The 12,427-nt window shown below is 41.3% G+C and overlaps 1 protein-coding gene across 4 annotated transcripts in view; it reads left to right on the plus strand.

Annotated features, from left to right (window-relative positions):
- The window catches only part of ARVCF (ARVCF delta catenin family member), a 257,122-nt gene that overhangs the window by 75,057 nt on the left and 169,638 nt on the right, over positions 1-12,427 (plus strand). For 3 of the 4 annotated variants that reach the window (XM_088135346.1, XM_088135349.1, XM_088135350.1), the window contains exon 3: positions 11,613-11,678. The exons of the other annotated variant lie outside the window; for it this stretch is intronic. Coding sequence is in view for 2 of the 3 variants with exons in the window: in XM_088135349.1 (XP_087991475.1) it covers positions 11,676-11,678 (3 nt within the window). In the remaining variant the exon portion in view is untranslated. The remainder of the gene's footprint in view (positions 1-11,612; positions 11,679-12,427) is intronic. 4 annotated transcript variants of the gene reach the window in all.

Genomic DNA, 12,427 nt, shown 5'->3' on the forward strand with positions numbered 1-12,427 from the left:
ATTCTTCTTCAAAGTCGCCCTTTCCTTCTTTTCTTTCTTTTCTCTTTGCTGTATTTTCCTGTCTTGTACTTGATATAGAACTTTTTGTGATGTGTGTGCTTTATTTGGAAGCAAAATGTTCTTAGTGGCACTAACAAATGAGTTCCTATTGTGCAAACAAACTCCATTGTTGGCGTACAATATGACTTCTCTGCCAGCGTTGTGGCTTGTGGAAAATCCAATATTATTCTGGAAAATGAATATTCTCCCTCCCCCCACCCTGTTCTTTTTCTGCCATTCTTAGTTCTGAAGCATTGTTTGTGTAAATAAGCTTTCCTGATTTTTCCACTCTGTCCAGTTAAATGAATGATGTTGGTTACATATATTTCTTTGAATTAAAAAAAGAACAACTCAAGAGAATAATGGAAATGAGGCTTCCCCCATACCCTCCTAGTTAATGGAAAATGTGCATTTTTTTTAAAAAAAGGAAGAGTCTTTATCATTAAATCTACTACTGTTAAAAAATATGAATGAATGAAAAAAAAATCAAGATTGGAGTGAAGAGTAGTATTTCTAGTACTATGTTGAATCGTCTAAATGTTTGGTCCTGTAATGGTATGTGGGAATGACCTTGGGAGACAGGAGGAAGAGCTGCAGACTAGACAATGGTCAGATAAGAGGCAACTGAACCTGCAGAAGGAATGGGAGCCTAGCAAATATTTCAGAAGGGACCCTTCCTAATTTCTTGGACTGCAAAGGCGAGGAGGGAGAGAGATGTAATTTGAGACTTGCAGGGTTCTATTAATGTAGCCTTACAATAAAGTTAGATCTGGTACTTCTGGTCTCCCAAGGTCATTCCCACATACCCTTCTATGTCCTGACTATGTAATCTGTTCCTGGTGGCCCAGTGGGGCAGCTGTGGGGGACACCTCAAAGCTTTTTGTTCTTGCTTTTTCATTTTTGAAGGGGTGAGCATGGCCTTAGGGGAGGGTGATTCCAAGTGAGTGGAGCTCTTTTCAAGGTCTTTGGGGGAGGGGTATGCTTCCTTTTCAGAACTATGTCCAACTTATGGAAGAATTGCGCTACAACATCCACTGGTTTCCCAACTTACAGAAAATCGCTGATAACAGGCTGCTGAAAGCTGATAATGCATCAGAGAGGACTGCAGAGGGCAACCCACATAGAGTAAAAAGCAACAGGTTTTCTTCTTCAAAGTCACCTAGAAGCCATCATGACTCCATACCTTGTTTCTGTCTGCCTTCCAATGTTTCACTAAAGCTGATCAGCCAAGCTATCCAGTTTCCTTCCACCCTAAACTCTTGCCTTACCCCCACCCTTCAGTGAAATAGATTCACCCTGGCATTTTGGAGAATCCCTGATTGATGGCCTCCTGGAGACCACTAGGGCTTTCTCCAGAGAATCCTCATTTCAGCACTGTTTTGCTACTATCTTCTTCCTGGACATGTTCCCATAACAGCCACCTGCCACCCATCATATATTTTTTGAGAAAATCACTGTGGCACAGTGATTCAGACCTTGCTTCCATTTCTGTTTTTAGCTCCCATATGTACTTTGGCACCTTCTTATTTTGCCAGTGCTTCCTTGGCATGGCTGCTGGTGTTGACAGACTGAAAACATGTCTCCTTTGAAATTTCCTTTCCTTGGTTCCTTCCTTCCTTTCTGGTGGCTGAAATTGGAGTTGGTGTCTATTGAGATTCAGGGTTGTCCTGCATGGAGAGGAGTCTGTTGGAAGGTTAATATTTTGTAGTTCCGGGCCCTAATAAGGGAAACAACTGGCCTAGATTTGTGATGGGAAGCAACAGGAAATTGGGTGTAAGGGCCAGCAGGCCTGAACCAAGGAATCTGGGAGCAGGAAGTTTATTTTTTATGTCCCTGAGTTAGTTTGCAGACATAAGAAACAGGTGATCTTGGTCAGGTTGATCCACAGAGCCTCCCAGTAGAGAACCACAAAGATGACCTTGGAAAAGCAATGTGATGGTTAGTAAAACATCAATTAATCCTGAGAAATGAAGAAAATTTTAAAAATAAGCTTAAATTAATTGCACCTTCTTTGGTATAAGTATGAGGAAAGGATCAGGCTTTCAAGGTTTTTTCATTGTTGCCATTTTTTTTATCACATGTCCACAAATATTCTCAAGGAACAAACTGGTGGTACATTCAAATTCCAAATCCCAACACTATAACACTGTGAAGGAATGGTTGGATGAAGGCCGCGCTCGAGGAGATAAGCATTCCCTTAGCCCCAACTGGAGCGTGGGACGGTTAAGAAGATGAGACTGGCACCACCCTAAGGAATTCACGGTGTTTTGGCTTGCTGCCTTGGGAAGTTCAGTTCAGTCTGGGGTGATTTCTGTCTGGAGGTGGAAGCAAATAAACGCAACAGAACTGTATCTGCACCGTCTTTTGGAGTTCTTTGGGCTGAACCTGACAAACACATACTGTAAACAAAAAAGCAGAAGTTGTTAAATTATCCAAAGGACATTATGGAATGGCAGCACAGTTTTACCTGATGTAATGAACAGAAGGAATTGCCTTGAGGAACAGGAGGAACAGCAATTGATGTTAGCCCGTGAAGGTAGACCAAACTTGGAAACCAAAGACACGTAAGCTAATATTTTATTATGAAGTTATAGTAACAGAATCTTGCAAGTCTGAATGTGCTTCCCCTCTCCCTTTTTCTTCATGAGAACTAGGAAGGGACTTCTCTGAGATGCTTTCTCAAATTACAGTTCTGGCCCGGACTCAGATTTCTTTTATCTGACCATTGTCTTGGTTGTGGCTCTTCCTCCTGTTCCTCAAGGTTATTCCTTCTTCCCATTACATCTAAATGCAAACCTCTAGGTGCAAAATGGCATTTTGATGCCTCAGCATAATCCCTTAATTATTAGCAAAGTGTTTACACTCCTCCTTAGTAGCGAAACCTCTCAAGCAGCCTTGAGCAAATCACTTTGCTCAAACCCTATATCATCAGGGGGTCATGTTGATTAAAAGTAACAACAACACATCAACCACCTTGGGTTCCTTTGGTGGGGGGAAGAGTTGGCCATCACTAAAAGACCAAGGGGAAACCTTTCTTAATAGACATGACCTCATCCACAATACAGATGTGATATTTAATAACAATCACTCTGCGTGTCGGCTAAATATCACCAGTGAATAATTTATGATTTGGAGAAAGAAGTACTTTAAAAATGTTCCTGTGTTTGGAAGAACAGGTCTGGACATCTGCTAGACAGTGGCACATTTCTTGCAAGGAGTTCACTTCTCAGGCAACGCCAGACTTCATTTGCAAAAAGGGTTTATAGTTGTTACTCCCTGTGCTATAGAGGATATAGTAGTAAGTCAGCTGTTATTTGTGTATCAGAGGGGGAGATGCATTGAGGTCCTCTATTGGAGTAGAAAGTTCCTGTTCCACCCAAACAGTCTTTTACACTGAGGAACTCTAGATCTTCCAAAGAGAAGCTTCATAGACAGTACTTCTCAACCTTTCATATCTTACCTTCCTCCAATCAGTCTGTCAAAGGCCTGCGTTCCATCCAGATCGAAACAAAAACATCTGCTCTTTCTAAGGAGGATATATGTACAGGCATTCAGTTATAATATTAATTTAAATTTGAAGGACTCCCAGAGAGCTTCCATATCTCACTAGGTAGTACAAGCAACTCCAGTTGAAAAACCCATGTTTGAGGGAACATGGAATAATTCAAATCAGGTTTACAGGGAAAGAGGGCTTTTTCTATAACCAAGCATTAGTCATCCAGTAAACTCCATAGCAGAGATAGCACCAGGAGCAGCCTTCCATCAGTAGCTCTGTTGGACCTTGCCCCAGCTGAAGGAGAACGTTCTGTGGTTCATTTCTTCTCTTATACCACCATTTGCTAAGTGTTATTTTTTTATTTCCTCCTCCTTTCAACCAGTAAGGATCCTTAAACGCAACATTAATGCAAATATAAACCTTTTATTTCTTCTCACTGATTTTTCCAGTCAGTGGTCTGTATATTTGTAGTTATATCCTGGTTGGTTTGGACCATATATTGCTTTTCATTCTCCCTGCAATGAGTCCTCTTCCCTCTCAAGCCAACATACATAATCCTTCACTTTCTTTTCTTTGAAAGCATTCATATTCCGCTATTGTGATCTAGCCCAGCGCTTATTGTGCTGGTGATCTGAGGCCCGCTGGGTGCAGGACATTCTGCCTTCCTTTGTGTTTGAACATCTTCTGTTCGCTGTCAGCTCAGCAGAGATCAATCCTGCTGTCTAGACTTGAGATGATTTGGGGAAGGAGACCAGAATACAATAAAGCATTTTCTTACAGTGGTGAATTCAGTGGATTTTTTTTAGTATTGAGGAAACAGACTGTTATCTCTTCACTTGATGCCCGTTGTTAGGTCTTTATGGCATGTGGTGGGCCCTTTGGGGAAACATTGTGTCCTGGAAGGCGATTTAGAATGAATTAATTAATGGGGTTAACCTACCGGTGTGCTCAGGGGAGACAATGGAGCATGCTCAAGAGCTGTGGAATGTGGAATGTCATTGGAAAAGAGAAGAAATCCCTTGTTTCATACTCCTGTAGAATCTTGAGCTGACCAACCTCTGGTGTAAGGACGTCACCTCCCAATGTTCCCCTTAGTGGAATTTGGGGAGCTACAGTCCCAATACATTTGGTAGGCACCACTGCTTGGACCTTCCCAGCATCAAAATCAAGGAGTTGGGTATGTTCTGGGATACTGTTTTGTGGTTTGCAATTTCCCTGTTGGCCACCTGAGCACTACTTCTAGATGAAGAAATTGTACCCCATGAAAGATTGGAAGGCACCAGAAGAAGGTCCCCAAAGAATTTCTCCCTCCTGGTTCTGTATTCCAAGATTGGACTTAGAGATCATTCAGTCTACCATGTCAGTCGACTAGGTAGACCAGAAAATCAACGCCACCAGAAGACTGGGTCTATACTTTATTGAGATAAGCTATAATAACACAGTCTTGCAAGACTGATGGTGTCCTCCCATCCCCCATCCCGCTCATGCCAGAGATCATCCAAAAGCATGACCAATGCCATTTCTATCCCATACCTTGGTTTGAGTCCTGACTAAAAAAGCTCCAGATAATCCACTTCATCCAAGGCCCTCTGAAGCTGTTGCACAACCACCTTCTCAATCACCTTCCCCAGAAAGGGGAGGGCTGGATACAGGATGATTTTTTTTTTTTTGCAACATACATGCGTTAGGGGAAAAAAACAGTGCATTCACTTCCATCACAAGTAGCTACAGTACTTCTTGCCTTTCTCTCTCTCTGGTCTTGCTTTGTTTTTTGTTTGGATTAGAGCTGTTGCCAAGTTTAATTGCTCCGCCGATGAATACTGGTCACAGGCAGCTTACCATTGTGCTGGGTAATTAAAATTCGGGTGGAACGTCTGCTAAACATGGAATTGTTTGACGGTATTGGCTGCTGAGTGCTTCTGGTTATTGCAATTATAACCAAATTATTCCAGTATTGTTTGTGTGTGTTTCTGTAGTGGCTAATCTCTGTTTTGGAGAATACAATCAAGGATGATATGATAATAGTCAAAGTGTTGGCATTGATTTGCTTTTTGGAGTTCAGTTTTGGGGGGGTTGCCTTTTATTTCTATTAAAAGCATTCAAGATAGCTTTGGAAAGACTAAATGTATTTGTGGCACAGAGCAAGAGTGGAATATGCTAAGACATCAGGCTAGAAATCAGGAGATTGTTAGTTCTAGTCTTGCCTTAGGTATGAAGCCAGCTGGGTGACCTTGGACCAGTCCCTCTCTCTCAGCCCTAGGAAGAAGAAGGCCAGGGCAAACCACTTCTGAAAAATTTGTCAAGAAAACTGCAGGGACTAGCCAAGGCAGTTACTAGCAGTCAAAAACTGACTTGAAGGCACCCCCCTCCCAAAAAAACCACCACCATATTTGGACAGGGTGGTCTCCAGAGGCACGGGTGGTAACTGCAGGATTCTAGCAAGATTCCGGTAACTGCAAGATTCGAACAGCGTCTTTGAACTACAACTAACCCTCTTCTGTCCAATTGCTGACGAAGTTATGGATTTGCACCTCCCATTTATCCAACTGTTGACTCAGTTAAGATTGACGTTTGCTCTCCTATGTTTCCAGCAATTTTCCACGCTTTACCGAGAGATGCTGGGGTTCAAGCTAGACCCTTTCTCCATAAAAATGCTGTATCACTGACTTGCAACATTTCAGAACTGTAGCTCTCTGGATTCAAAGACACGCTTACCGTTGGTCTAAAAATCCTTAAACCAGATGCTCTCTTCTGTTGATCATGCTGTGGCTTTACGATATTGGGAAACGACACAGATAGTGTGAGGAGTTGCAGACAGGTGCTACATGAATATACTCTGTCTACTCCAGTCTCTTTTTGCCTTTGAATCCAAAATGCAGCACAATTTTGTGATGCTGTGCAGATGTGGGGAACTCTGAGCAGAGTCTGAGCTATGGGAAAAACATAACTTGTGGGAAAACAGCTGCGTGCAAGAAGGAAGTCCCATGTATAGTTCTTGGCAGTTCCAGTTTAAAGGATCTTAGGTACCATTGGGTGGAAAAGGCACTGTTTGGCTGAGACCTTGGAAAGGACCTTTCAGCCCTTCAAGGAAGGCAGGAAATAGGATCCACAAAGACTATTGGAACTCTATTTTATTGTTAAAGGGTATAATAATAGAGTCTTGAAAGCCTGATAGAGATTCCAAGTAGGGCAAACTTGACTGTCTTTCTTATCCCTTCCTCTCTTCAATAGCTAAGCTGATATTTACATGATGGCTTCTTCAATGCCATTTCTGTACACTCTCTGTCAAAGCGCAATGTTACAGTAGATGGACAAATGATCTGACCTCCTGTAAGACATGTTTTATATAATGCTGGTTCAAATGTATTCCATTTCTGACAGTCCAAGACACACCCTTGGACAAGTGGAATTTTAAACAGAAAAAACTGGAGTTTCCAGAGTCACCATGGAGCATCGGTTTCCAAATGTAACTACCGTTAAGATTTTGCTTGATCTTTAAAATAGCATTAATATGACAATGACCCTACATCCAGAAAAGGATACTGCCCAGATCCCTCTGATTGCTACTTAAAGGAGAACAGAATTTTAAAAAACTTGGCTTGGAGAGGTTTTAGTGCTACCGTTCATCCATCATCTGAGGGATATGAAACTCAGAATTAGCATATCATGTAATAAGCCCTTTTACACATTTGCATAAAAGGTGATTGTGGGTTGCATTTTAACTTAATTGGGTCTCATGAACCTTTGTGCATGTTAGGTTGTAAAAAATTAAACAGTGGGGTTCTGTAATGAAAATTTCATTGTGAAATAAATTCCAAGGCAGCGGCCTCTGCTGTGGGCATGTAAGAATTTGAAGTTTGTAGGTAATTATTTATACCTACTTATTAGCACATTGTTATGTTCTGTGAACGTAACATGTGGAACATTTGCTTGTTTTTCAGCTTCTAAATATCTTTTCTTTGGAATCGTTAACCTTACAAAAGGTAATGATCTCAGCCATTCCACACAATCTTCACAGAAGGATTATGGTACATTAGCTTTAAACAGTTGGAAATGTATAATTCATAATTCATGGGTGCTCAGTGGGCTTTGCAAATCTTTTGGTTTTGTACAGCTGTTAATCTGCAAGGTTCATTGGAAAACAAATTTTGGATATGCTGTCACTTGATGTGAGGTTCTAGAAATTATCTGTCGTTATGGTACAAGCCTTTTTGTCACCCCCTGGAAAGAGATTCTTTTAGTCAAGGCTAATACGTGTCTTGGCTTGGCGTAAGAGCTAATTTGATGACAAGTGGAACAAAACACACACATACGTACACACACACAATCTAATCTGAGGCAGGATCCATATCCCCAACTATGATTACTTTCTGTTGGGATAAACTTTATTTATTGTCCAATAGCCTGATGCAACTTTTTGGTTAATGCCAGCTTTGTTTGGAAGAACAGGAGCCTGCTGACCATAATCCTCTATTTCTTATGCTTGGTAGGATTGTGAATTATCACTCCGAAATTTCTGAAGTCTACATTTTCCTGGAGAACTTTTCATTTTTCTCTTGTTGTGTGATGCAGACAGTTTGGCCTGATGAGTTGCTTCATGCTACAGAGGTGAGATTCCTCTGTCTTCCTGTGACCAATAGTGATGCCTGCTTTGATCAAAACACCATTTTTGGTGCTTCCGTCAGTCAAAACTGGAATTCTGCTCAGTACCTCACATACATGGATGCCTGGTTCCTACCAGCACCACACCTGTTCTGCTGATTAGAACAGGGAGGAGAATCTTATTGCTTCTTCAATTGACTATGAAGATTTGCACAGCATTAACGCTTAGGTCAGTGTTTCTCAACCTCAGCAACTTTAAGATGCATGGACTTCAACTCCCAGAATACCCCAGTCAGCATGCTGGGGGTTGAAATCTACACATCTGAAAGCTGCTGAGGTTGATAAACAATGTCTTAGGTCCACCTTGGTTGTTGAAAGGCCTATGCACAATGCGAGGGTTAGCCTACAGATTTTGTTCCCTGGAACTTTTGCGGAAGATTCGTACCTTTTGCTGTGTCCTTTAAAAGAAGTGAGCTTAATTTCCCTGCGTTAATACTCAACCTGCCATTAATAAATGCTTTACGCTTTGCATCATACAGTCACTTGGATGGTATTTTATTGTGTTCAGTTGATTTTAAAGTCTAGCATTTTTAAAGATAGCGTTCTTGTTTATGGCATGTTTGTGCGCTGTGGCCGGTTTTGTCATCTTAAGCCACATTTATGCACAATTTAACAATAATGGCCTATATTTTGCATTGCATAATTACTTACTTAGCAGGCGACCTTAACTAATGAATTAACCATGGCTTGGGTTTTCCAGTTTCAATTATTTTACTTGGGGTTTCCAGTTATTTTCTAGGCATTTAATATTTACTGAATCTAGCCATACTGCCATTCTGCCTAACCACTGAAAATCCATTTCAATTCTTGGCAGTGTTTTTTTTGTTTTGTTTTTTGAGACAGCCTGCCAAAAAAATTAAAACGTATACCGATGGAGTTGAGTTTGAAAATAGAACTTGTTCTTTTAGAATTATTCATAATAAGTAATTGGGTCATCCTAAAAGCCACAAGAATCTCATGGAATATGACTCATTTTGTGACCTGTGCAAGAGTAGGACCAGCTTTTGGGCTGTTTTGAGGAATTTGATCTCTGAAAATCCTGTTGTCCAAAAATTTTAATTTACCCTCCTTGTTACTAGTTAGAGGTAGTTGTTGCGAGAATTGTTGCGAGGAAGGCTTAATTGCATATCTCCTTTTCTTCAGTTAATATTGGAGGTGTTTTTCACTTGAAAGAGTGTTTCGAAAAGATTCAGAGAGTCTGCAAAGGTGTGACTGGGGTAATTAGTTACAAGTGACATAGAACAAGCAATTAGAAAAGCCATTACAGCTTTTTCTCTCTCCACCTTTCTCATCTGAGAGCTATAAGATATTTGATTAAAATTCACAAGAGAAGTATAGCCAGGAAAGAGAATTGCATTTGATAATGAAGTATAGCTCGCATTTTATGAAATGTTTGGCATGTTGCTTCCCCCCCCCCCCTTCGTTCCTGCATAGATCCTATTGTTGAAGTAGATAGAGCCAAGAGCAGAGAAAAGGAAATTAGGACAACAGAATCACGTTATGGAAGGCAAAGTTGGTGTGTGCTTTTACATAGCCATCAGTCATAAACATTTTCCTTCTCATTGGTAGATTTGTGATGGCGGACCTTTGTCTGACACATTTTGCAGGTGAGATTTGGTGGGATGGTGACCAAGGATATAGTAAATAGGCTGGGATGGGATGCAGCAATGAAATGATTAAGAGATGTGTGATTGGGTGATATGCCTTATTTGAATCAACACTAAGTATTGCTGGTGGCAAATAAAGGTTGAACCTCCTTCTTAGGGTTTGTTTTAGATAGTTTCACACTCCCCCAAGAGCAGATCTTACAGTATGCTGAACTCACTGTGGCATTTGGTGTTCAGGTACGGATTTTTGGAGCCGAGTTAGAAGCATCAGTGGACTTGACTGATCTTGAAAAGCTAAATAGAGTTGGACCTGATTAGCATTTGAGTGGGAGACCACCAGGCCTGTAGATCTCTAAACGGGGAAGTTAAAAAGAGACTCCAGAATAAAGCAAGAGAAACCACATCTCAATTATTGCCAAGAAAACTACAAGGAGTCAACAGGAACTAAGCTGAACCCGAAAGGATGTTTACTTTTTAAATAATTTTAGGATGCCTAGGAGATTGTTTGGGATTATCTCTCTCCAGATTGATTCCAACGTTGGGGAAATTCTCATCTTTGCTGTGAGAGGAAATTATGCAGAGATGTTTCTGGACAAATCCTAGCAGACCCAGCTTGATTGGGGGGCCTGTTCCTTAGCAAAGGTGTCAAGATTATTTATAACCTTTCTTGGCAAAGTTTGTCACTTGTTGCTTCTCTTGAAAATGAGTGACAGTTTATTTTAGTTTTAGTGCCTCCCGTCTGCTGTGTCCATGGTGGTAGGATGGGCATTATCCCACTACAGTTATACTGGTGATTTGCCTGGAGGAATTCATGAATCTAAAATCCCACTCTTTGTTTGCTGAGTTAACAGCATGACATGTTGAATAGACTCCAGCTTTCTAACAACCATGGAACACATCTTCTGTAAAATAAGTAGCAAAACTTGTGTTTTGGCTTTTTTTGCTTAGGTGAGAAATAGACTTTTGGGCTGTAGGAGCTAAAACATATCTATGGGTAAAGAAGAACAGCTCAGAGGAGAGAGATCCCATTTTTTAAAATGTTGCTCTAGGGCTACAGTCAGCTGGGAACTGAGAACCAAATGTTGTGGGACAGCTAAGTTACAGATGAAAGCCATTGATAGAACTACCTGGAGATGCTGAAAAATGAACTGATGAACTTTTGTGTGCAAAGCAGGTGGTCTGTCACTGAGCGATGGGCTCTTTCTCTTTAATGTTGATTATTATGGAGCTGCTCTCTAAAGAAAGAGATCACAGGTCTGTCTAACTGAGTCTCTGCTGGCTGGCAGAGGGGTTTCAGGAAACTGTTTCCATATGCTATTCCACTCTCTCATCTTCATTTCTTCGGTATATGGATGATAGACCTAGAGAGAAACTTCTGAGACATGGTTATATACCATCAATTGAAACTTACGATGTATTTATATTGTCTGCTTGCCTCACCATTCTGTGTGTCTCTAGGCTGGTTTTCTCCATAAGGAGCTCAGAGGGGAGAGATATAGTTTTTCTTTCATTTTCTGAGAACATCGCTACAAGGTGGGTTAGGCTGATGGGGGAGGAGAGTCCCAGTCATCCAGTGAGCTTTCAGTCTCTTTGGATTTGAAGCCAGCTCTTTCCCACTCACGGTCCAACCACACCACACCAGTCACCACGTGATCCAAAGCATGAGATACTAAAAAAAATCTTTTTCACCACAAAATAGTTCCCTGTACCTCTCAAAAATGTTCATTGTACATGTCTCTTATTTCAGTCATTGTTTTTTCTATTGCATTTGTCAGCTTCTAAGCTATATCTTTCTTGTTCCTTAACAGTTTTCATCGAGCTGGGAATTCCCTGGGCCTTAATACTAAGGAGGTGGATTTTGCCCTAAAGCTATGGTAAGCAGAAGCTGACCCCAAATGGCATTGAATGTTGATACTTGGTAATGTACTCCAGGTAACTTGGTCCTCATAGTGCTCCCTTTCCTAGATGGCCTTCATGGACTTCCCCCCTCTCCCAAATGTACTTGAGTGGTGGAACCCATGCTTTGGAGGGAGATCGTCCTATTTTCAACCCCCAACTGCTCTAGCCAACAAGATCATGAGAAACCAGAGCTGGAAATTGCTTGCTTTGGGAACCACTGGATGGATGGACTTGTGGGCAGAATAGACTGATCTTCCAATAAAAAGATGTATATGGTGATATGAATCCTAAGTGAAAAACTGGAATAGAGATATATAACAATCAGCCCGGAGACTTGGCCAATAACAAGAGACTGTGGGATGTGTAGATCAAATGATCTAGAGATACTAAATTCTTTACCCAGGGCACTAATATAATGATGGAGGGTAGGATTTACCTGCAGTGAGTCCTAGGTTCAAGTTGACATTTCCAGTAAGCAAGGGAAAAGGCTTCAGCAGATGATGAGGAAACATCTGGTGGACATCCTGGGGAGATGTTGCTAATCAAAGTAGGCAGGACTAGAGTACCTGGAGTGATAGTCTGACTCCATAAAGGGCAATTTCCTATCTCCATGGATGTTCTCACAACTTAGTTGCACCACGCAACACCCCAGGAATTCTCTCTGTGTGCATGTGTCTGTGATGTGGGTGGGGACAAAGAAGGTGGCCTTCCATCAGGTCTGGGA

The sequence above is a fragment of the Python bivittatus genome, unplaced genomic scaffold (genome assembly GCF_059951505.1).
Source record: "Python bivittatus isolate LINGU-HERP-01145 unplaced genomic scaffold, Pbiv_v1 ctg000100_np1212, whole genome shotgun sequence".
Taxonomy (NCBI): domain Eukaryota; kingdom Metazoa; phylum Chordata; class Lepidosauria; order Squamata; family Pythonidae; genus Python; species Python bivittatus.